This window comes from Cryptotermes secundus, unplaced genomic scaffold, assembly GCF_002891405.2.
Source record: "Cryptotermes secundus unplaced genomic scaffold, Csec_1.0 scaffold318, whole genome shotgun sequence".
In the NCBI taxonomy this organism is placed as follows: domain Eukaryota; kingdom Metazoa; phylum Arthropoda; class Insecta; order Blattodea; family Kalotermitidae; genus Cryptotermes; species Cryptotermes secundus.
In genome coordinates, this window is record NW_019730108.1 from 3168596 (window position 1) to 3195715 (window position 27120).

General features: G+C 40.0%; 1 protein-coding gene across 6 annotated transcripts in view; it reads left to right on the top strand.

Moving 5' to 3' along the window:
* LOC111866113 (RAB6-interacting golgin) overlaps window positions 1-22186 on the top strand; it is a 25783-nt gene extending 3597 nt beyond the window's left edge. For 3 of the 6 annotated variants that reach the window (XM_023854716.1, XM_023854721.2, XM_023854720.2), the window contains exons 3-6: window positions 8062-8330; window positions 10184-10324; window positions 13816-14023; window positions 19862-20155. In XM_023854716.1, the coding sequence (XP_023710484.1) occupies window positions 8062-8330; window positions 10184-10324; window positions 13816-14023; window positions 19862-20011 (768 nt within the window). In that variant the 3' untranslated portion in view covers window positions 20012-20155. The other 3 variants (XR_002843094.1, XM_023854717.1, XM_023854719.1) reach the window with 3 other exon arrangements.
* Window positions 22187-27120: the final 4934 nt, after the last annotated feature.

Consider the following 27120-nt stretch of genomic DNA (forward strand, 5'->3'; position numbering starts at 1 on the left):
TAGATGTGAAAGGCTTTAATACAAAAAATAAAAAGAAAATGTCTTACCCAAACCTTAATTCAGCTATTCGTCCAGTGCCTCATAGCTCTGAAATACCAGTTCCCCTCCCACCTTCCAGTTTGGATAATATACAGAGTGATTTGAAGGACGGAACTATAGTACCACCCCAGGATGAATCCAGCTCAGATTTTTCTGTTGATGAGGGACCCCAACAAGTGAACTCAATGACTTAGTTAGGGATTTAGGCCTTTCCAAAGATGCAGCCGAATTGCTAGGGTCAAGACTAAAAAATAAAAACTTGCTGTCACCTGGAACATCATTCTCATGGTACAGGCACCGAGAGAAGGAATTCACTCAGTTTTTCTCCAAAGAGGGAAATGGGAGAAAAAGAAAAAGAAGCATGGGACTCCTTCAAAGACGTAGTGCACAAGTTTTTGGGGAACACTAAAGACCCTCTCTACAAAACCAATGTACAACACATGTTGGCTGCATATAAAGCTCAAGGTTGCAAGATGAGCTTAAAAGTTCATTTCTTACACTCCCATGCCGACTATTTTCCCGAAAACCTGGGAGCCTATAGTGAAGAGCAGGGTGAACGATCTCATCAGGATGTCCGTGATATCGAAAGACGCTACCAAGGAAGATGGAATGTGAATATGCTAGCTGACTACTGCTGGATAATCAAGCAGGAAACGGAAAATGGAAAGCGAAAGCGTGTTCGGAGAAGCATCAAAGAGAAGAAGAAAAGGTTTCACAGGCAAAAAGACTGAACACAGAATGTTAAATATATTGTGAAGGAATTTTTTGTTTAATTATGAGAAATAATATGTTTAGTTCAATGTAATAAAATTAGTGATTTTTTTCATTGCTGTTATGATTTTTTATTGTAAACCCCTATTATTTTCCAAAAAAACCGTACGTGATAGGGGGAAATTGAGGTCATTTTTGGATTCAGCATCCTAGAAAACATAAAGTTTACCAAAAATATTCCATGCAGCTGAAAAAAAAAATTATTTTTGCAGACCTGTGTTATTAATCATCCACATGGGGGTCGTTCTTCTTATGTTTCTAATGTTGTATGTATACAGGGTTATTAAAAAAGAATGAACCGATTTTATTACACAATATTTTATTAAAGGAAAGTAAGACACGTACAAAACTCCAGCCAAGTCACAAGTATTCTACTCACAGTCAACTTTTATTTCCTGTCTTACAAATATTCAGTGTGGCCACCACCTGCAGCACGGGCAACATCACTGCAATAAGAGAATTCCTCCCAGGCGCATATCAGCATATCATGATGCACTGAGTTAATCGCTGTTGTTATTCGATGTTTAAGGTCATTGAGGTTAGTGGGTAGCGGTGGAACATAAACGTGATCTTTTACATATCCCCACAAGAAGAAATCACACACGGTGAGGTCTGGGGATCTCGCAGGCCAAGCACAAAGGGCGAGGTCTTGGGGCCCCCTTCCGACCAATCCATCGCTGGGACACTTTTTCATTATAAAAACTTGGACCATTAGGTGCCAATGGGGTGGTGCTCCATCTTGTTGAAAAATGAAGTCGTGTGAATCTGCTTGCAGTGAAGAGCCAGTTTTGGAGCATATCGAGATAGGTTTGTCCTGTAACGGTGTTTCCTTCAAAGAAAAAGGGACCATAAACCTTGTCCTGAGACACAGCACAGAAGACGTTCACCTTAGGGGAATCTCTTTCGTGCTCAACTGTTTCATGTGGGTGCTCTGTTCCCCAAATATGCACATTGTGACAGTTGACTGTGCCACTCAAGTGAAACGTCGCTTCATCACTAAAAATTAAAAGTGAAATGAAGGTTTCGTCTTCCATCATCTCCAGCATCGAATCGCAAAATTCTATCCACTTCCTTTTGTCATCATTGGTAAGTGCCTGAACGAGCTGCAGTCTGTATGGCTTCAAATGTAGACGTACTGTTAGCACACGCCAGACAGTGGATTGAGGGATCGCAAGCTCGCGGCTAACTCGATTTGTTGACTTCTGCGGGCTCCTCTCAAAAGCAGCACGGATTCTCGCCACTTGTTCCTCCGAGACTCGTGGTCATCCTGGACTTTTTCCTTTACACAGACACCCACTCTCTTGAAACTGGCGAAACCGCTGTCGAATGTTCTTAGGACAGGGCAGATTAATGCCGAATCGCCTGCGAAAAGCACACTGTACCATGACAACCGAATTTATTTTCGCAAACTTGAGAACGCAGAACGCCTTTTGCTGAGGACTCGCCATTCCGAGGGTAAACGAACAACTGAACGTTGCCAGAAGAACGATGTGACTTCAGTGCCCTTGTGGCAGCCATTCACAACTTAGATAACTCCTCTTTCAAATGGTCACTGACTCATTCCATGATGATGCTTGAGAACTGAACCAATACGTCATGAAATCGGTTCATTCTTTTTGAATACAATGCATGCAGCTGCCACAAGAGTAGAACACATCATAAGACACAATATACATACAGCATTAGAAACATAAGAAGAACGACCCCCATGTGGATGATTAATAATACGCACAAATTTTAAAAATATGACGTATGAGATAATAGGTTTTAACAAGTTTTAAACACACAAACTTTATTATTATATAAGGACATATACAAATTTAATATTATTTGTAAATGGACATATAAAGGCAAGTAGTGAAATGGTTAACGGATCAGTACACCTGAAGATGGCAGCATACTGCCGAAGCATGTAGTGATGTAGTGTAGAAGTGGTAGATGGGATTGTATGCTCTTGAAGACTGTTAATATATACGCATTATGAATATGAATCAGTGCAACAGGACGCTAAAATACAACACAATTGCTTTCCATTAACCCATAGCCATGCCTCTTTCTGAAAGCAATAAACCAGCCTCTTGCTGCATCAGAGGGCTTCACTTCAACAGTTTCCCTTCTTCCAACTCCTCTTCCTCAGCATCATTTAAGCTTACAGTCTTCTCTTGAATGCGGGCTAGGCTTACAGGAATGTGTTGTTGATGCATCTCCTAGGTACATGTTGCCCGATGCCTCTTCATAATCTCTATCATGTTGCTCTTGTGATGTGTACTTTTCACCTTCAAGGGCTTTAACAAGTTAAGAGCCCCTGTTTCAAATTCCTGTGCACTGTTCAAAATATTGTGAGTCTTATGAGCTTAAAGCTATGTAAGATGGTGGCTTCTTGTGCTGAGCAAAAAGTAGCCATTAAAGTCATGGCATTGCCATTATATTGCACACCATAATGCCACTGATCAGTCACTGCACTGCCCCTCCTTTTGTCTTCTGTCTGCTGGCACTGGAGTAACTCAGAATTCACATTACTCTGTGCTTCACATGCCTGTCATATATGCTCCCTCTTCTTGCCTTCCACACTCAACTAAGAGACTCCTCCAGAATTCCACTCCTGCTCTTTATAGGTACTGTCCTTCAAAAAGCAACACCAGTCTTCAGTATTCTGCAGAACATTATAGAGGGGGGAGACTTGGATATTTCAATGGAATGAGAGATCCGCATACACGAGGCAATGCAGGCACCCTCACAATTAATTTCCATGACAGTATGATATGATTAGCGGTATCTGTTGCCCCACATTTAAAGTAGCTGTCACAGAATCATCTGCATCTGATTCCATCAGGTTAATGATGGTCAGCTCCATTATTTCTTCTTGCACTATTTCTCATAATCCTCTTCCTGCCTATTCTCCACATTTGGGTACAATTTTTGCAAACTGAAGCATCAGTGCTGTCTGTGAACCCATGAGATAATATCTCCATATCTGCAATTTTACAGATGTTAAACTTTCTGCAATATGTTGCCACATGTTATGACCAGGCACAGGGTTTGGATTGGTAACTGGATTTATTGAACTCTTATAACTCACAACTGCAAATAACTATAACACACTCTGTAATTTTCTTTATTAAAATCTGTCACAACACAACAACGAAACAGTTGATCTTTTAACAGTATTTTGCTACATGTTTCAGCTTTTTTAGAAAGCCATTAACGTGTTCTTAAGCAATTGAATTGCATACTATATGATTCAGTACAGTGTTGGATTTTCGACAATATACCATAATATAATAATATAAAACATAAAATGCAATAAAAAGATAAAGATTTTAAACAAAATAAGTTACATAATTAAGTTAAGAAATCAGGAAATTATAACATTCTCAAAGTCAATAGAAAGTCCGTCGAGTGTAACAATGTTTTTAGGTCACTTCTTTATCACATTTGCCTTACATGTTTTGGTTTAATAAAACCATCATCAGAGGCACATATTACAAACACATGAAAACACTGGCGTTGTTTAAATGTACACAGTATATATGCTGCGTGGACGCTGCTACAATTGTCGATGTGTAAAAGCACAACACTTGCTAGGAATGTGGAATGCACGTTCAACTCTCGCATTCCATCCGAAATTGCCCTCAAATTAAACCGTCAATGTTAAAATATTTAAAAGTTTAAAACATTTGAAGTAAAATGTTAGGCTCCTCCTTGTTAATTCATCCCGATGATGGGAGATGTCAACTTGAGGTTGTATAGGCTGCAAAGATATTGTATTACATTAGGTAATACCACCACTATAAGGATAACAAATTAATAGATGAGCAGAAACAGGCAAAAGAGATCTATAACCATGACAGCATGTTCGACCTCATTACTACTTGTATAAACACACCCCCGACCACGTCATAACACACAAGGCTTTAAATAACACTGACGTAGAACTCCCACTGCAGTACACAACACACAACGCATAGGAAACATCTGACCATAAGGTAAGCAAGGATCAAATACAACACTAAACAAAAATAAATTAAATATATAATAATATATAAAACCTAATGTAATACAATATCTTTGCAGCCTATACAACCTCAAGCTGACATCTCCCATCATCGGGATGAATTAACAAGGAGGAGCCTAACATTTTACTTCAAATGTTTTAAACTTTTAAATATTTTAACATTGACGGTTTAATTTGAGGGCAATTTCGGATGGAATGCGAGGGTTGAACGTGCATTCCACATTCCTAGCAAGTGTTTTGCTTTTACACATCGACAATTGTAGCAGCGTCCACGCAGCATATATACTGTGTACATTTAAACAACGCCAGTGTTTTCATGTGTTTGTAATATGTGCCTCTGATGATGGTTTTATTAAACCGAAACATGTAAGGCAAATGTGATAAAGAAGTGACCTAAAAACATTGTTACACTCGATGGACTTTCTATTGACTTTGTGATTGATAGTGTAACGGACCAAAAATGAAGCAATTCAAAATATAACATTCTCACTGATTTACCCTTCGTAGATTGTAGATCAACACAACTGTGGTTCATATAATGTCTTCTGTTTGTTATTCTTCCATCACAAGTTGTTGCTAGGTAAGGCTGTTAACAGTGAAACTCAGTACTGGCTGATAACTGCTTCCATCACAAGTTGTTGCTAGGTAAGGCTGTTAAGTGAAACTCAGTACTACCTGATAACTGCTGACTCTGACCTCTGACTGACTCTTGTCCAGTTGGTCCTCAACCTTCGTATGGACCACATAGGAAAACTGAGCCCCCTATTGTTGCATAGGCATTTGTTGCACAGAAATGTGTTTTTCGCACTATTGTCTAGTAGTGGCTGAAGCTAGCCATTCCACTATTCTGGCTCTCAGCTTTCATGTCACCATATGATTTTACTTGTGCCCACTTCAATACAATTTTAGTTGCATTGCTAAGGGGTAAACACACTACTTCTGCAGGACTGCCAGACGATATCATAAGTTTCTTTTTCTTTTTAAGTGCTTTTTCCAGCACAGCAGTAGGGTTGCGGACATTATCCGTAACAGTGACAGACCCAGGTCAAGGTGTGGTAGAATCTGTTCTTGAAACAATTTTTTAATCCTTTACTCTGCATATGCTGTTACCAAGACATGTTATAGAGAGACCAATTTATTTTGAGGGCATTTGACGTTTAAAAGTTACGGTGGTATAAGACATGCTCATCTGGAGAACAGTGGCATATATATCATGGGAAAATTGAATTAGTACTCTCATTTGTTTTATATCAGTTTTTAACCTGGCAGCCTGTGTGCTGATGATTTTTTGATATTGTACATGGTCCTAACACAAGGTGTTCCTTTTTTTAATACTATTTGTAAGTGTGTTATACTTTATCCAATATACAAATCTGAAAATAATCGTTTTTTTTTTTTTTCAGTTTTATATTTTCACCCCTCTCTCTTGGTGATACACCCAAAAGCAAGCAATTTGAAGGTATCCTGCTTTGCTGCTGGCAGTACCCCATGCTTTTTACCCCACTTCATAGGATTACCAGTCATATATATATATTGTTAACCTTTCGGTGTCGGAAGGCATTTAAATCGCTACTCAACTCCAATGCCGGCGGCTATTTAACTAATTAAATCGGAGAATGCAGCACTTAACTTAAAGCATAATAAACGGGGGAAAACTGGAGTTTTGTTTTTCAGATTTTCACACAACGTCCAGAGAAGTATATAGAATTAGAGTATTGATCGACACTACTTTAAAATTATTTTTGGGCCAGTAAGCGTATAAAAATTATGAACAGTAGTATCATATTACCTTAAAAATTCAGCTGTGTGTGGTAGTCACGGAAACACTCAATGCAGAGGCCCACGCCGCACGCATCACACCAGTACACTGTGTCCCTTCTCCTTCCACGCTTTTGACACACAACGCACTTTCTCTGTGGTCTAGATTTCTTCGCTGTTGGATGAATCTTGCTGATAAAATTCTGTTCTGTTAGACGGGGCACTGTGTTGTCTGATGGATGTGAACCCGGCACTTTATGTTCGACAGCACTCGCATATTTCACAAACAGGCCCTCAATCAACTGAATTCTGAATGATAATTGCCTGTGTTACTCCTGTACACTATCATTGAATTCAGAATTGAGGCGTTTAGGAGCCTGCGAAACAGCTTCATGTGCCACTTATTCATACGCTTCCTCTTGATCAAATAAGAGTGAAGCAGCTGGTCCTTCAAATCGACCCCTCCCATTGACTTATTGTAGTCCAATACTGAAACTGGTTTCGCCACCTCCTTGCCTCTAACTGTAACAGTCCTGGTGTCGTGACTGTGATAGGTGGAGATCATGGTGACTATTTTTTTGTCGAACCACTTTGTGGGCTCCCTCTGTCCACTTGGTGCAGGACAATTTGACTGTTCAGAAAGCTCAGGAAATGGGCTATCTCCTATATAGAATGATATTTTGGAATCATGATTTTCTCATGGTTATAATTAAAACATTATGACTTCCCATCGTATTCATAGCAGATCATACTTCAATGTACTACATTCTGCTACAGTGTGCAGGGCAATGGTTATAGCTTGGCATTAATTTCACTGTAATATAGTAACAAGTGGTAATCAGTATTATATTTTTGACTGAAAAATAAGTTTACTTTCCAGATCAAAACATCTGTCAGCTGATGCGAACTTTTAGGCCACCTGACCCATTCAGTAACTTTTGTGTGTAGCTTTTAGTCATTCATGTTTCTTCTAAAAAGTACACATTTGCAACCCCTACATCATAAATTTTATACTGTTTGTATCCCAGTTGAAATAGCCCAACGCCTTGGAAACTACAGTTCTGGCTTGTTAATATAAGGTCTGGTGCTTGCTTTGCTGACCTTCTATTTTTAAAAATGCAATGGAATGTAATTAAAACCATCTCTCCACAAACTACTCCATAGAAACTAATATTATGAAAAATTCCACACCTCTAGAGCGTAATTTTCAGGAGTGTTTATAATCACTGACTCATATTAGTTTAGAGTGAGCATGTGACAGTTCTTTGGCACTGCACATCCAAGGTGACATACTCAGTTATGTGCAGGGTGGTATAACATTGAAATTAAGATTGTACAGTCCTTTAGTACCATTCCTGCACACTTCCATGCATGGTGCTGAGGGTACATTTGAGTCCTCATCTTTTATGCTATGTGTGAAATTTAAGCATTCAACATGAAACAGAAAGAGTAACATGGAAATCATGATTTATTTTCAGGCAGTGACAGATAGTGCTGATAGTCCTGATAGTGCTGAAATGGGCTCTGATTCTGGCTGTGGTGTTTCCAGCAGCACCAGCCCATTGACCACCAGTCCGAGCCATGGCACAGTCTGCTTGCCAATAAAAGAAGGTAAAAATTATAAAATACTGAATGCCGAAGAAGTTGGCAGTTCCTGCTTCTTGGATGAGTTTCAGTCTAAGCAGAAGTTCATGGAGGAGCAGAATCGTCAGAGAAAGGAGCTTCTGACAAAGGCACTAGCTGACAGGTCAGTTTGAAATCATTCTGTGTAGCACATGGTTTTGCTTAACATAAAGTCTGTGGCCCTGATAAATGTGAATTTACATCATGTTATGATTATTTAAGCAGTAGTATTCATGAAGATCTAACAGATAAGGATAGTCTTAATCCTGTGAATGTAAATTGACATATTCTAGATTAAAGTGCAAGGGAAAGCTTTGTCCTCTTATCTTTAGAGAAAGAGTTCCCAGAATGAAAAGGTGGTGGGTCTGGTTGGGCTCCATTCTTAAATAAGCAAGAAATGGAGCCCCTGTCATAGTTACTATTTGTTCATTTCAAATGTTTATTGAAGATGGTGCTGTTTTTGAACAACTCGTATACGAAGGGGGACCAAAAAATAACCGGAACCGACCTGTTGCGCGCGCATGCTATGTAGTTACGAATTGTGCTGCTAGGTGGTGTTAGCTGGGGGTCTCCCGCGACTGTTAGTGAGCTGGCGTCAGTCTGAGTTAAGTGGTTTGTCTGTGGTGCTCTGTTGTGTGCGTTCCTGTTTCAACCCTTTGGCGATTAGTGAGATGACTGACCAGAAGGAACAAAGAGTGTGCGTGAAATTTTGCTTTCTGTTAGGGAAAACTGCAGCTGAGACTGTTGGGATGCTTTGGCAAGCCTTTAATGATGATGCTTTGGGGAAATCACAGGTCTACGAGTGGTTTTCCCGTTTCAAATCTGGCAACATGTCAACAGAAGACATGCCACGCCCCGGGCGTCCTTCGACAGGAAGAAATGACGAAAACATTGCCAAAATCAAACGTGCAATTGATGAAGATCGTCGAAAGACCATTGACCAACTTTCTGAGGAAACGAACATCTCATGGAGCACGGTCCAGCGAATTTTAACCGAAGGTTTGCACATGAGACGGGTGTCTGCAAAATTTGTTCCTCGCTTGCTCGGAGATGACCAAAGAGAAAACCGCGTGAATGTTTGCCGCGACTTGAAGAGTGAAGTGCAGAACGATCCAGAATTTCTTAAAAGAATTGTGACTGGCGATGAGTCTTGGTGCTACGGGTACGATCCAGAATCAAAGCAATCATCAAGCCAGTGGAAAACTCCAACTTCACCACGACCGAAGAAAGCGCGTCAAGTGCGATCCAATGTGAAAAAAATGTTGATTTGTTTTTTTGATGTGAATGGCATTGTCCACAAAGAGTTCGTTCCGCCAGGACAAACAGTGAACCAACATTTTTACCTGGATGTGTTACGAAGATTACGAGAGTGTGAGCGACGAAAACGGTCCGAAATGTGGAGAAATGGGAACTGGTTTCTTCACCACGACAATGCTCCAGCCCACACAGCTTTGATGGTCCGACAGTTTTTGACAAGCAACAACATGGTGATTGTGCCTCATCCACCTTACTCACCCGACCTGGCTCCGTCGGACTTTTTTTTTGTTTCCACGGATGAAGAGAAGTCTGAAAGGAAAGCGATTCCGTGATGTGGATGAAGTCAAAGAAAACATGCTATAGGCTTTGAACAGTATCCAGCCTCAAGAATTCCAGCACTGTTTTGAGCAGTGGCAAAAGCGTTGGGACAAGTGCATTAATGCACATGGACAATACTTTGAAGGGGACTAATATACAGTTCAATAAAAATGCAAAAATAAAAAATAACAAAAATAAATTCCGGTTATTTTTGGGTCCCCCCTCATATTGTGTATTCATTTAAGAACAGCAAGCCACAGCATTAGGAATCTGGAAGCTAACTACAAAATTAGTCAAATTTCTTGTGCTTGAGTATGCATCATTGAAGGTTTTCAGATACAGTGCATTCAGAAGGAAGTGGCTGCAGCTTTCTTAACATTGGCCTTTTTTGTGTGTTTATAGAAAAAGGCAAACAACTGCAGAGGCTGTTAGACTGCAACAGATCCAAGATGAATTGCAGAAACTAGACGCACTCTTGAGCAATGATGTATCTATTCTTCGGGATCAAATTGAAGTTGCCAGCCGTGAGTTTATGGAAGCACAGTGGGTAACAGTGTCTGGTCACTAGTATAGACTGATCTCAAGTTATACAGGGTGATTCACGAAGTTTTACCGTGGCTTATGGTACATATTCCTCGGGTTATTTCATGCAAAATTTCCTTATAATCTTGTGGTCGATTTTCAGTAGTTACGGAGTAACAATAGATTTTCAAAATACATCACTGTGAATGCAGCGTTATGCTTCCCACCTGGGCGACCATGCGTTCCAGTCAGCTATGTCAGCAGATAAGGCAGACCGGCTGGACTGTTGCGCGTAGGTAGGTAGAGCGATCCAGTAGTAAACAGGACGTTGTGTTAGTGACTTTGTGAAGTTAAGATGCCGTACACATTTTCCACTGAGGAATACGCTGATATGGTGTTTGTTTTGGGTGTATGTGATGGAAATGCGAGAGCCACTGTTGCCGAATATCACCGGCATTATCCTAATTGCAGGATTCCGAATCCTAAATCCATTAGCAGTACATTCAATACATTAAGACAAACTGGTTCTCTCCCCAGCGTTCGTATACAATGCAAATGAAATCCTCAACATGAATTGTGCAAAGAATGAAACATTCTCGATGCTGTAGAGCGCAGTCCACTTGCCAGTATAAGACGTCTAGCTCGGCTGTTTGGTGTTCCTCAGTCCGTGGCGCGGAGGGCTCTTCATGAGAACAGGCTGCACCCTTATCATTTACAGCAAGTACAACACCTACAACCAGGAGACCGTGCTCTTTGTCTGCAGTTCTGCAACTGGTTAAATGGAAATCGGCAGTTGTATCGCTTGATAATGTTCTGCGATGAGGCGCAGTTTACATGGGACGGGGTCAACAACAGTCACAACTTACATGTTTGGGCAGACATTAATCCCTGTGCCACGATAGAATCGAATTTTCAACACCAATTCAGTGTCAATGTCTGTTGTGGTGTTCTGTATGATCAGCTAATTGGGCCATTCATTTTTCCTGGCCACTTAACTGGTGAGATTTTCCTCCACTTCTTAGAAGAAGAATTACCACAGTTACTTGAAGATGTTCCCCTGGCAACAAGACGCCGGATGTACTTTCAGCATGATGGGGCACCTCACTTCTCCCGCGCAGTAGCAGCTCACTTGGATCAGCATTTCCCAAAGCGGTGGGTTGGTCGCGGAGGCTGTAACGCCTGGCCTCCCAGATCGCCAGATCTAACACCGTTGGATTATTGCATTTGGGGCTGGATGAAGGACATTGGGTATCAGGTAAAGGTACAAACACGTGAAGCGTTGCTTGAACGTATTCTGAACACGTTGATGACAATAAGGAACAAACGTGTGGAACTGCAAAATGCTACAAGCGCGGTTCATACCCATACGACGTGTTGTGTTGAGGTGCAGGGAGACATTTTTGAAAATCTTATGTAAATCCAGTCGTTTTCTAAAGCACTACAGTTTAAAGGAAACAGATTGATAGAAGGGTGTGATATGCAACCATTGGTATATTTACAGAATGGGATGCTGAAAATAATGCAATTTTGTAACATAAAATCGATGAAAAATGTTGCACAATGCAAAATTAAGAAATTGAAAAAAAATTGGTTTTATAATGCTTATTTCCTAAAACATTGATTTAAAAAGTGTTTGAATTGTATTTCTAACTTGTTTTGACTGAAATTCGAAGAAAAAAGATTTTTTGCCAGTTTTCAAATTACTGTATCTCTTTAATTATGAGTTGGATACCATTAGTATATTAACATTTTTTGTTCCAAATTTCGTCAGGAATGCCCTCCCTAAGTGGCAATAAAACTTCGTGAATCACCCTGTATGGTATATTGTCAAGGAATCGGTTATAGGCAAAATCTTGAAAGAGGGATGTACTGACAAAGAAAAATTGATGACTTCAGTGCCCACTTGGAAAGAAGCCCATATAAGTTATGTTTTTTGACTCTTCAGTGTGGATAGACAAAAAGCACAGCTGATGCAGGTACAAAGTTACTTAAGTTACATCCTTACAAAACTGAAGTTTTTTGTCTCCAGACTGCAAAACAAGAATTAGATGCTGCAGGTAGTTTCATGAATCAGTATTCAGTGGACTTATTGACGCAGAACTAGTTTCATTCTGATGAGGCATGACTCACTCTAAGTGGTTACATAAATAGCCAATGTAACAAATATAGGAACACAGAAAATCCTCATGCTCTTCATGAAGTGGCATTGCATGGTGTAAAACTTTGTGTTTTCTGTACAGTTAATGTGTGGACAGTATTGAACCTTTGATTTTCCTTGAAACAGTAAATTCCAGCTGCTATGCAAGTTTGATTGTCACCATGTTCAGTCAGCTGACTGATGAAGAAATATTGTACAAACATTGTATCCAAGGTGGTACAGAAGCATACACTGCAAATAGTTGTATGAGTGCATTATATGAAATCTTCAATAAGTAAGTCCTAAGTCAATGGTTGTGGCCTCTGTGATCACTGAATTCAAATCCATATGACTTTTATATGTGTGGCAAGGTGACAGAAAATATATGTGTGAACAATCTGCACCCTTTGGAAGAACTTCAAGGCAATACCATGATACCTGTGCAGCAAGTATGACATGTACTGTATCTGGAAACATGTTTCCGTTGTGTTAAGCATGCTTAGAAGCAAAGGGTCATCATTTTGAGACCTTTATATAGACTAAGCAAGTTAAACTACAGCAGAAAAGCAGACAGTGAATTATGAGCTGTTATGGGGGTAGGTTTGCTATAATCTCCTAGATAGCCCTGCATGTCCGTTTGGGCACTGACCTACAATTAAAAAAATGGCATGTAATCTCCTAACAGTACCAGGTGATTAGTGTAAATATAATATGCTAAATTGCTTATTTTGTGTGTCTTACATCCAAATATCTTTTCAAATCCCTTGTCTTCAAACATGTGTAGTGTAATTCTGTATTTCAGCATCCTGTTGCAATCGTTTAACTTAATGTCCATGTATTTATCGTCTGTCAATATTGCAACACTTGTTTATTGACTACTTAATCTTAATTTAACATTTTATACACTTTGACACAACATGTTTGGCCCCAAATGGCCATCTTCAGGTGTCCTGATATGTTACAAATATTTTATTAAATTATGTTAAAACTGCTACACTGTGTTAGTCCATGTTAAAATCACATGCTGTAGTTCTCTTTTCAAGGTAAAGCAAGATAAAATCCATTCAGATTTCTATTTCACCTCACTGGGGTTGACGTCCATTGTTCATAAATGTATGCCTGTCCCAGGCGTTTTGTTCTGGCAACTTGCCCCTCACGTTCGTAGCCTACTTTTCAGTTATGTCTGCAATATGCCCCTGGTTTTCATGTTTCCTCCACAGCGTGTGGTCTTGTCTTTACTAGTCTTTATTGTATTGTATTGTTCCCTTATTGGCTTCCTTATTCAGAGCCTAGTTCTGGAGCTAAGAAACCACAAAATGGGAATCAGTGCAGTTCATATTTAGAGATAACCCAATTTAATTTTTCTGTGTCATAGGAAACGGTATAGTGAAGCTGAAAAGGAGTTCCTAGATGCCAAACTACTCCTGTTTGAGAGGCTGGAACGCAAGGAGCTGCTAACAGAACATTTGTGCACCATAATAGAGCAAAATGAATTACGCAAGGCAAGAAAACTTTCGGAGCTCATGAACAGGTTACAGCTTGGGGGACATGAAGATGACCAGAAAACAGCTGCCAAAAATATGGTGAGGCATATAATGCCCTTTTGATTAAAGTCGAAAAATGATAATTTTATGGAAGTAATACTGGAATTGCAATACAAAGTATTGTGTCAGATGGAGTTGACTTGGGGCTGGCTTTGTAGCAGGACAGGAATTGTTCACTTTGCAATGATCTTCACAAATCTCTGGGTACAACTGAGCATTCTGTTCAGTCAGTAAGAAGGTTCTTTACTCAAGGCAGGGTGGCTGATTCTGCATACTGTGCTGAGATCTGCATTGAGGCCACAAAGAAGAATTTCCATGATGGATGGTGGTTATGACAAAATTAAGGCTTCCCACTCTGCTGTTTATTCCCCCATCTTCTTCTCCAGTCAAAGCACTTGTTGCTGGAAAAGTTTTATCACATTTCTATGAACGGAATGGCTGTACATCAGAGTGGAATACAGGAAGCTATACTAAAAGAAAGGTTTACTGGCTTAAGGGACATGTCGAGGTGGCCAATCCATGGGACTTCTTTTCATTGCCTCACTATAGAATGCTTGAATTACTCTGTGTGTGTGTGCGTCTCAGTCTCCCCCCTCCTCTTTCTCTCTCTCTCAATTGAAGTGATCATTGAATTGACTGATCGAATAGATTGAAGACAGCCAGCAGACATGGAAAAATATTGGAACTCTTGAAGTCCATGAAAGTAAACACACATGCCGTAAATACTCCTCTGCAGCCATGGAAGCTGTTTTCTGTGTGCTTAGTTTGGAAGCTATATAATGACAGTTAGAAACAGAACAGATTTCAGTGTTTCAGTTTTTAATTGACCGTGAGAGAGTTCTCGGTGGAAGATAGCCACAGAAAGTTTGTTGTGTGAAGATTTCGTGGGTGATTAGAAGACTTTATTCATGCATAATATTTGAAGTGCTTATTCATGTGTTTTAATGGCATCACGAGGATAGGACTAGTGTATACGTGTGTGTGCGTGCATGCGTGAGAGAAGGGGGGGAGAGATATGAAGTCTGTAAATCAGCTATAGCATTGTATTTCCTGTAGCTTAAGTGTGATTCAGAGAGGCTGTAACCAAAGCGTTCATAAATGCAATCATCCAAACTAGAACCTGTCATTTGCTTCAGGGAATTTGGTAAGAAATAAGCCCTTGTGTTGGAGCTGAGATGACCCCACTCTTACTCCATAGTGTTCTTCCGTAAGAGTACATAAACATGCCTGTTTAAAGTTGTGTACCCATTCACTATTCAGTAGCTCACTATTATCCTAAGATAGTCGTTTGGGTTGGCCCCATTTTCTAATTTTATTTCATCTTATTTAGATTACTTTTAACCTGGGATAGTGGGATGCAAATCAGTTTATACCTTTAGATTCTGAAGGATTCTGACAGCGGTGTATTGCACTGAGAATTACTGGTTTTCGGACTTTCTCCATTGTCTGGTATTGTAAAAACTAGAGAACACAATGTTCAGAAACAGGATCTGTTTCCATCTTCAGGTGAAGGCGGGAGACACCTACTTTCTTGGGTCCCTTAGAAAGAGCTCACCCCGATCACTGGTCCTGTTTCCTAAACATGCATTTTCTAGTTTTTAGCATACCAGATGATGGACAAAAGTCCAAAAACCCAGTTCTGAATTTATACATTTGTTCAGACTAATCATTTTTAACCTATAAGGGGCAGTCAAATGAAAACGGGTCACCACGCATAAGTCGCATAGCACGTAATTTGGTATCACTGGAATATGCTTATGGTACCAACATCTGGTGGGGACTTGAGAAAGCACAGCGACAATGTGCCCTTGCAAACTAGTCGTTTGTTTATTGCGCTGGAAGTACGTGTGGTTGTCCAACATCAGTAATGGAGGCAGGTAAAGAAGAACAGCGAAGTGTAGTGCGCTTTTTGACTGCTGAAGGAGTAGGAGGACGAGAAATTCATCATTGCATGTCTGTTGTTTACGGCGAACACAGCATGTCATGTTCGCATGTGCTGGCGTGGCATAAGAGATTCCGAGAGGGACGTGTGTCACTGCAAGATGATGCTTGCCCAGGACAGGCTCATCGTGTCATCACTCCTGATGTTATTGCTGTGTTGGATGGTCATATCTGGGCAAATCGACATCACTGTGGAAGAAATTAGTCTTTGATGGGAACAAGTTATGGTTCCGTATACGCCATTGTGACAATACACCTGCTGTACTGCAAAATCTGCACGCAGTGGGTTCCACATCAGCTCACGGAGAAACAGAAGACTCAGAGAATGGCTGCATCACTGGGTCACTTGCAATGATACCATGATGAAGGGTATGCTTTTCTCTCCCGTATTGCCACTGGGGACGAAACTTGGTGCCACCATTTTGAATCCAAGAGCAAATGACAGAGCCAACAGTGGAGTTCTCCCCCATCGAAGAAATCCGAAGCCGTACACATAAGTTCCGATAAAGCGATGATGACATTCTCCTTCTACTGCAAGGGCCCTCTGCTTGTTTAATTTCTCGAGTATGGGTCCACAATCAGTGCACAGCACTATGAAGACAGTTTGCAGAAACTGAGACGTGCCATAAAGCCAAAACGCCCTGGAATGCTATCAAACTGCTTTATATCCTTCTTCAAGATACTTGGGGAAATCCAAAAGTTCCAGAAATTTGAATTTTGCCTGCAAATGGTTATGAGTACATCGAAATACCGCTAGATGTCTCCTCACACATCCTTCTTGAATCAGTGTTGCAAGCGGCGTCGAGTTGAGTGGTTGGGTTTATTGTTGGTGGATGTATTTTCATTGTTGTGTGTCCGTGAGTTTGCTGTTTTGCGATGGCTGACCTGAGAGAGCAGCGTGTCTGTATAAAGTTTTGTTTCAAACTTGGGAAAACTGCTGCAGAAACACACCAAATGTTGAAGCAAGCTTTTGGTGAAAACAGTTTAGGCCAGACACAGACTTACAACTGGTATAAGCGTTTTGAAAATGGCCGAACATTGACTGATGATGACGATCGTTCGGGATGGCCGTCAACGGGCAAAACATCAGAAAATGTCGCGAAAGTTAGGGATCTGATTTTGCAAGATCGTAGACTGACCATCCACGACCTCTGTAATGCCTTGGGACTAAGTTATGGTACATGTCAACGAATTTTGTCAGAGGAACTGAACATGAGGAGGATTGTGGCGAAGTTTGTGCCATGACTGCTGCAAAATGGACAGAAGCATCATCGCTTGGAAGTCTGCAAGGAACTTCAGCAACATCTTCAAGAGGATCCAAACTTTCTTTCGAAAGTTGTCACTGGTGACAAAAGTTGGGTTTATGGCTACGACCCTGAAAGAAAGCAGCAGTCGTCACAATGGAAGAGTCCTTCTTCACCTCAGCCAAAAAAAGCTCGACAAGTCAAGAGCAACATTAAGTCCATGTTCTGTTTTTTTTTATATTGACGGGATTGTTCATAAGGAGTTCGTCCCTCCTGGTCAGACAGTCAATAAAGAGTTCTATTGCAGTGTTCTAAGGCGTTTGAGGGAGAACATGAGGAGAAAACGTCCAGAGAAGTAGTGCACGAACGACTGGGTACTCCACCATGACAATGCACGACCGCATACGGCTTACTTGTACATTGTGCAGGAATTTTTGGCTAAAAACAAGATGGCAGTTGTTCCCCACCCACCGTACTCGCCAGAGTTAGCTCCATGCGACTTGTTTCTCTTCCCCAAGATGAAAATCAAGTTGAAGGGGCGAAGATTTGATACAGTTGAGGAAATTCAAGCAGAAACGCAGATGGTACTAAACACCCTAACCAAGAAAGACTTCCAGGATGCATTTGAAAAGTGGCAGAAATGCTGGGATCGGTGTACGCGCTCCCAAGGGGACTACTTTGAAGGTGATGGTGCAGAATAAGATCTAGGTAAGATGTAATAGTTTTTATTAATATATTTCGGGAACTTTTGGATTGCACCACGTATTTCGAGCCCCCACACTGCCAACTCTGTGAGGAATACACTACAGAGATTTGGTTGGGAAGTGCTTCAACATCCCCCCTATAGCCCAGATCTCTCCCCATGTGATTTTCACATTTTTGGAGACCTGAAGAGAGACATTCATGGACATTGGTTTGCATCGGACCAAGACGTGTGACCGGGTAAAGATGTGGTTCCGTAGACAGCCCACAACTTTTTCAAGGATGGGATTGACCGTCTTATCTCCCAGTGGGATAAATGTATTAACAGTTTTGGAGATTACTTTTGAGGTAAGAAATGTTCTTTAATATGTTTTGGCTTCTGACCCGTTTTCATTTGACTGCCCCCCATACTTTCCTTGTGAAAAAAACAAAAGGTGTCTTATGAGATCAGCCTGCTATTAGCGTTTGTGTGTTTATGCCCCCTCCTAATATTTGTTAAGAGACACCTTGCTGTGTGTATGTCCCTCCTATCATTGCTAGTGTATACCTCAGCTTTACACTTTTTAAGGGACTGCCTGAATCAAATGCAAAATGAGGGAAAGTGTAAAATTGGGAAATAGGAAATGTGCAACATAAAGAAAAGTGTTGTCTTCTTTATACCTAAACTTTGAAAAATCATTTAAAATATACATTTTCAAACATTAAAAATGTAAATGAAAATATGGTTCCTGGTTTATTTTACAGTGCTTTATTAACTGCCGTTTTTATAATGTATAACATTGGTAAGATGAGATGGTGATTATAACTTGTGAATGAAAAGGATGTGGAAGGAAGTGGTCATGGCCTATTTCAAGGCACTCTCACAGCATTTAGCCTTTTGTTTCTCTTCTGCTTCAGCTCTCAGGCTGTATAATTAATTTTCACCTTTGTTCCACATTAAAATAATATAATTTGATTTGTCTCATTCTGGTCCGTCACACTATTAATTACAAAGTGGATAATTTTCAGTCTAGTGTGACATACAAGTTTACAACACTTCAGTCTTTATTCGCCTTACATGTTTTGATTCAAAAGAATCTTCCTCAGAGGCGCATCACTATGATCAGGAAACACTGTCACACAAGATGTTCTATGGCTCACGATATTTTAACATAAAAACTAATTTTTTACATAGAAAAGAAATTTTAATGCAATATTAAATACATAGGGAAGCTACTGTATGGAAAAGTGAACATCATATCGCGTGCAGAGGGAAATCCCAATCAGAATACCCAGCAAATACGCTTAAAAGAAACAGCATCATATGTAAATCGACACTTCAAGAAGCATCATCATGAATGCTTAAGGCAAACATCAAAACTAACTGTGATAATAACAAAAAAACTTATATAGTGAGCATTATTCATAGCTTAAGTGCATATTGTTAGAACATCTTATGTGACAGTGTTTCCTGATCGTAGTGGTACGCCTCTGAGCATGATTCTTTTGAATCGAAACATGTAAGGTGAATAAAGACTGAAGTATTGTAAACTTGTATGTCACACTGGACTGAAAATTATCCACTTTGTAAAATAATATACTTACTGTTCTTGGTATCAAATTGATGTACATACTTTCTGGCTGATTCCAATCCTGTCAGTGTATTCAAGAATGTTGCTTTGTGTTCTGCAACTTCCTCTACCTCTTCCAGCTCTTCTGACCTAGTCATATGCGCGGTGCAATCCAAAAGTTCCCAAAATATATTAATGGGCTTCTGAGAACCCTTTGCACACTTCCCACAGATTGAGCAGACCATTTTGGAACTTGCGGCCATAATCACAATCACGTCATCCAGGTATGTGAGACATGACTCATAAGTAAGGTCTCTTGAGACGGTCTCTATTTATTGCTCTAACATCACTGGAGCATTGCAGAGGCCAAAGGTCATGACTGTGAAGTGCCATAGCCCTTGATCTGTTGAGAATGCAGTCTTTTTCTTGTCCGGATGCAGGTCCACCTGCCTATAACTGTTCTTCAAGTCCAGAGTGGAGAACCATTTGACTGCAGCCAGCATGTCCAGAGTGTCATCAGTACAGGGCAGTTTCCTGTAGTTCACACACAAGCAGAGGACCCAGTTCTGGACAAGAATGTCGAGGGATGACCAGGGGCTGTCTGGCTCTTCCATAATCCCATGTCGTCGCATGTTTTCGAACACATTCATAGAACTAACTGGCAGGACTAGGAATGCAGAACATTTCTTATTAAACACATTTCATCATTTTACCTGTCTTACTATTTTTTTTTATTTTAGACCTTATTGCCACACTGTGCCTTGGATGAAGTTTCATACTCAGTATGCAGCACTCTGAAGCCTAGGAAAGTGACAGAAGAGTCTGAAATATGTGAGAGATCTGAAGCAGAGTGTGACAGCTCCCCAATGGAAATTCAGAATTGAGTTTCTTTCCAGGTAATTATGTTAATTGTGGTCATATTACACAGGAGAGGGTTTTAATGTTAATGTGATGAAACAACAAATAGCAGCGGACCTTTATTCATACCAAATTCTGTAATGTACTGGTTTGTCATTCCTGTCTCATAATCTGTAGTCAACCCAGAACCTGATGGAGGTAGGAATTTAAATGTTTTCTTAAACTAATAAGCAAATGCAGTTTGTTGCTGAGTCTGCAGAAGGAGAGAGAGAGAGAACTTTGTATTTGCTACATTACCCTATATTTTGTATGAACAGAGGTTGATGCTTTGTGGTTTCCCCTCTGTCTCCAAAGTGAATATTGAAACAATAGTTTATCTTCAAATAAATTACTTTCTAGTATCCTTCCTATTTCATGCATATTGCTTGGTATTTGGTACTATTTAAAACTCTGTAATTGATAGGCTGGCATTAAGGAAATCCGGAGACAAACAAATAATGACGTTTTCCTGATTAAAATGAAAATAAAAGGAGAGTCAGAACTCTCAACTGCACTCTCCAGTGTACACCACATGTGTAAAAGGGCTCGAAATTTTTTGTCTTTTTAAGGATGATAATGCCACCTGTAGTTGAGAGCTAGTTAATAGCTGAGATTAAAATATGTGCTTCCAAACATTGCTAATGCTGTGTCACGCAGAAAGTTTTTAACGCTGATTACAGATTTTTCTCTTTTCCTTCATATCCAGACCAGCTCTGAAACGACTCAGGCTCCTATCCTAGGATTCTTTCCTAGAGGATAAAATGATGATAGTATGAAGCTCATTTCCACCTAGTGTCAAGGTTATGAATGTGTGGAGCTTTATCTTTGCACATACACGTATTATGACATGACGTCTGAACACTGGAAGTGTGCAGAGAAGCATAGCAGAGCTGTCTGTTGCTAGACAATGGCTAGCTGAATTATGTTTCCGCGACAACAAATACTCTTGTATAAGTCAAAGCGTTGCCCGGAGATCATCATATGTTTCGTGGCAACAGAGAATAACAGAGGAAAATCAACTGTCCGACTGGGTGTTCTGTATTCTGTTTGCATGAAGTTAGTTCAGTCCGACATCCAGAGGGAGAATTCGGGAGACTAGAGGCTCTTCAGATTCAGCCAATAGTGAGAGATTCGTTATCAAGGTATTCAGTGTGTGAGCTGTAATGTAAATTGAACTGTAATTGTAATAGAGACGTCCAGTAAATTCAGTCATCAAATCTAGGTCCCACAATTATCAGTCACGCTAATTTTTACAAATTCATACTCAAAAATAAAATGGAACCATGTCTCGTCGTAAGAGTAGAAGTGGAACCGCCAGTAAAAATATGCCTAGAAGACCACGCAAATCTATAGCATTAGAAGAAAAAATGGAAGTTGTTACAAGAATTGTATGTGGGCAGTCACGTCCTATTCTTTATAAGGATCTAAATATGGTCTCCTCCACTGTAGCAACAACCATGTAAAATGCCGATAAAATTAAAAAGAAAATGAAAACTGCTACAACTCTTAGATGCTCAGGTGGTCCTGTGGTTGGAAAAATGGAGCAGTGACTCTAATTGTTGTTGTGTTTTTCGGTCTGTAGAAACCCATGAGAAAATTCTCGCCGGGATTGACAGGTGCTTCCAGTGGTTAGGTGACAGTGATCTTGGCTGTGAACGGAGCTGTTCTGTTGGAAGAAGAGTCAGTCCAGTTCTGCAAACTTACTATCATGAACTGCAGGAGAGGAGGCGTAAAGCAAGGCATCCCTGAAGATCCACAGCCAGGGAATTTCTCTCGTCAATGACGTTTTATGTTTTATTGCAGACTATATTTGGTTTACTTCCATGCATATAATGTTTATGTTTGAAATATATACATATTTGTTATTATTTTGTGAAAGAGAATTCAGTTATTATATACCTGGAACGCATACCATTGAAATACAGTATTGTGGCATGTCGATCTGTTGCTAGGCGCCAACTGTATGGCTTCTGTAGCTAGGTAGTGGCCCTCAAACCACAACAGAGGAACGGTGTTTTCTGTGCCGTCCATGTTATAAGCAGGACAAGTGTAGAGTTTGGTCAGTTGTGGCACAGTCATCAGACAGTAAGAACGTGAGCACGGAAGCAGAGGACATTGTTCTGGTTCGTCACCAGGAAACGGCTGGTGAAGACAGAGCAGACTGAGAAGAGTCAGTACGTGCTGTAGTGAACTGCAGTGAATTAGCGTTAGCACTAGAGTTACTTGTAGTTAACAACATGTAAGAGTTCAATAAACCAAATTACCAATCCAAACTCCGTTTATAAAGATTCCATGACATCGTGACAATATAATTGATCTTTCAATTGTGCCGATTGGATATACGCCGGCGTCTTCAAAAACCTAATCCCGGCATAAAACAAGGGTCTACTGTAGTCTATATCGGAAACTAACTCTGCTTCCTATTTCAAGTTGCGTGATAAAGTAAGGGATCCTACTCTGGATCTTGGCCCAAGATTGGCACTTGCTCTGCTAAGAAGACCAGCGGAATAAATCACTAAGAATCAGGATCCATTCTCGAAAAATTGCAGCTTGAAAAATCTGAGGCGATGTACAGTGTCTAAAATATCTTTCGGTAGCATTGCTTTACACCAGCCGTGTCAGACATGCGGCCCCTCAACTTTTAGAGCTAATTGATATTAAAATCAATATTAAAATTTTAGTAGAAATAGGCTGCAGGAAGACAGTTTTCCAACAGACCAGAAGACAAGAATTCTCACGCAGACATAAAGTAGCAGGCTGCAGGAAAAGTGATTCTGAGAATTGCAGAAGGGTTTGTCGAACTAACAGTTTGTAAATTTCGTGAAGGACAAACTGTTGTATTTCAGAAGGTTAATGCACTAAAATCCGCACAGCCTCACCACCCCAAGTATTTCCAAGAATCCCTTTTGGAGGCGTAGTAAGAAAGCAAGGAGGGTGGCAACTGACAGACAAGTGCAAGGGATTTCTACCTTCAAAACTAGCTTGCAACCCCCAGCCATTGTCTAATGGGCTGCTAGCAAACTTTCACTTTTATGACCATTGAGACAAGATACACCTTCCTACTAGTCCGGTAGTCTCTCGTACATTGTCATTCAGTTCATTTTCATACAGCGACAGGTTCTGACGTTACATTGTGATGAACGTATAAAGGTTATAATTAAACATTAAATTATCAACTACGAGTTTTCTTGTATATGTGCAGTAACTTTTAAAGGGCAATGTTGCTTTCAAAAAATTGAAGTAGCAAAAAAAAGAACTATTGAAAGTGAGCACCGTGTTTTTTCAAGAAAAATGGGAAATCACTTATTTCTGTTGTGAAATAGAAGGTAAAATTACATGTTCGATTTGTGTGCAAAATATGTGTTCCACTTTAGGTACTTATATTGAAATTATTCCTAAATAATAAATATAATTAAATAGAATTAAATTTCCTTTTATCAGAATCTAATGTATATTGTTATTTTGAAGTGCGGCCCTGGACTATTATTTATAGGGCTGAGGTTGCCCTCTGTATAAGCTGAGTTTGACATGCCTGCTTTACACCATCGTCAGAAACTTTTGGACTCACATTTCTTTTGTTTATTCTGTATTTTACATGATTGAATCAACTGCTGACGCTGTATAGCAACCAGAAATTTAGTTTTCATACTATATATTACATGTGATGATCTGTATTCTTATATTATCTTTGCACCTCCTTCTCGGTCTTCTAAGATGAGTTTCAGAGCTTTGTTTTCAAACAGTCCTTCCCTCATAGTAAGGGACTGCATAAAGCAACTGATATGTTTCCTGTTACAAGTCAGTCACTAATTGTTGGATTCGCCGCGCTGTTGCCTGCTCTTGAAATTGGCGGGCACGTAACACGGAAAATTCAATGACTGGCAAGGTGTTTCTTTATTAATTTATTCGATTTCTATTTTTCAACTTATTATGTGCCATGAGATGGAAAATGACTGATGTGGTGAGATGGAAAGGGCGTGGAAGGAAACAGCATCACAGAATTCGTTGAGGAAAATCACGTGAAATGTTTCAGCAGTATCGGATAGCATATGATATTGTTTTATACAGCTGGAACTGTCAGGATGGCGGTTTGTTTAGATCATAGTCATATGGTTTCACAGGGACGGCTTGTGATGACAGAGCCTCTTGTACATAGTCCAGCATCACAAGTTTGACGGCGAGCAGGAAACTTGTGTAACAGTTGTAAGGCGTTATCTTCTTCTTTCAGGGGTGGGGATCTGTGAAGTGACTGCTGCTGTTACCGAGTCCTCTCTGATTGTCGTTCATTCCTGGCATTTAACCCTTTAAAACAGTGGTCACTATACGCGGGCATATCACCTGTTTTAACATTTAAAACCTCTGCTCATTGCCCACACGGTATATTCATGTGTTCTATATGGTAACAGAGAAACTCCATGGAGCCGAGTCCTTCATGATGAGCCGCTAGTCACTCAGCTGCTCAAGAATTTCCCAACATTTTATGAAACTTGAAAGTTCATTGCCGTGTTCACAAGAGCCCTCCAATGGTTCCTATCCTGAACCAGATCAACCCACTCCATATCACACCCTCCTGTTTAACCAAGATCCTTTTTAATATTATCATCCTGCCTACGTGTAAGTTTTCCTTGTGGTCTCTTCCTTCTGGCTTTCCCAATAAAACCCTTCATGCATTCCTATTCTCTTCTATGTACGCTGCATGCCCTGCCCATCTCATCCTACTGGTCTTCATCATTCTAATTGTACTTGGCGACGAATATAAGTTATGAAACTTCTCATTATGCAATTTCCTCAAGCCTTATATTATTTCATCCTTCTTCGGTCTAAATATTCTCCTGAGCACCCTATCCATGTTTTTCCCTTAACGTCAGAGACAAAATTTTACACCCATCCAAAACTACAGGCAAAATTATAGTTTTGTGTATTTTAATTTTTACGTTTTTAGGCAGCAGGCTCTGAACTGATTAGCAGCAAGCATTGCCAGAATTTAATCTGCTCATAATTTCCTCATGAATGATACTATGATTTGGTAAATAGTTCGCAATATCTTCCACTTTTTCAAAGGATTTATTACGAGTAGCCATCTTTTTGTTATGATTTTTCCCTGCATTCTGGTGATGAGACATCAACAATATATGCTTAGTTTTCTCTTTGTTTGCTTCTAGACCAGCTTTCTTGCCAACGTGAATTTGAGTTTCTAAGCAGAACATTATCTTGCTGCTAGCCTTCGCCAGCTTGACCTCTTAGAGGTTCTGTGTTTCTCGTTATGGGATTTATGTTATCATCTGATAGATTCACATCATCAGCATAGACCAACAGCTTATGTATCCCATTCAGTTTTAGTCCTACCTGGTTTTCTTGGACCTTCCTAATGGCATATTTTAAAGTAACATTTAAAAGCAAGTGTTTTCTTATTTTAGACAATTTTAATAGTGAATGTATTAGACAAGTGTCTACATATACCGGCTTTAATATAGTTTTCATTTAAACACATTTCAGTAAGTCTGATTTCATGACCATCCCAAACATAATGAGAATATTATACAATATTTCCATTCTAACTGAACCGTGGTTCTAAGAACAAATAGGGATTTTTTCTCTAAACAGTATTGACCGGTTTGCTTTTGTGATGAATGATGCAATGTGTTTTGTATGTGGGAAGAATTTAATTTTTAAATATTATTTAGATGTACTTCATGTGGGTTAATTTTACACTCATGTACATATTGTCACGTGTATGTGTGTGACTGTGACGGTTTTGGATTGATGATCGAATTTATTGGACTCTTTGATACAGCGCATGACTACACTTTACAATTCACTATTACACACACACACACACACAGTGTTTTCCACAGCCACGTCTTCACTAGCCGTTGCTCGGTACCTACTTCCAACGGCAGACGTTCCTCTTCCTCTGGTTTCCCGAACTATCCACGGCTGCTAACAACAGCAGCTCATAACAACGGAACCTCAGCAATCATCTGACTAACTCAGTCATTCATGAACTGAACTGACTCACTCTGTTCACTCACCAACTAACTGTCCTGCTTGTAAAATCTCGGCACGAAACGCACAGAAAACACCGTTCATCTATTGCTGTTATGGACCATTGCCTAATAACGGCCGTTGACTAGTTGTTTGTTTCGCGTTCGTTGTCTAGTAACTAGTCTTAATGCCACAGTATTATACGTGTATGATAAGTAGGGCCTGGATTCTTTGAGAATGCATATGCGCATATGCAAATGCATATTTTGAGGAATTTTGGTCATTATTGCATATGCTAAATGTAAGAGCATGTTTCTGCATATATGTTTGGAATTAAGGATAATTTCAATGTTCTCTAGCAAAATTGGGTTTGCCTGTGTTTTGGACATCCCTTGCCAGTTGCTATTCTCAACTCTCTGAGTAACGGCACGTTTACCACTTACAACACAAGCAGGTAGCTTGGCTATTTCGAAAGGGAGGGGATCGGATTTTCCTGCATTTCTTTGACCACCACAGCAGACAGTAGCATCAGAGGGTTGGTCTCGAGAGAAGTCTCTTCAGTTAATGTGTTACTCTTTACTTTAATAGTCTGCATCAAAGAAGTGTTCGTATACTGAAAATGCCTAAAGAAAGTGCAGCAGTAGATATTTAAAAATTCGGTGGGTGTCGGATAATAGCGACTATTCAACAGACAGTGTCGTCGTGTACTGTCAAGTGTGCGCAAAGGAAGTGAAATGTGAAAAGAAATTACAACTTGAACAACACTCAAGAATGACTGCACATATTGTGGCAAAGAAGGGGAAGAAGAACAGCACAC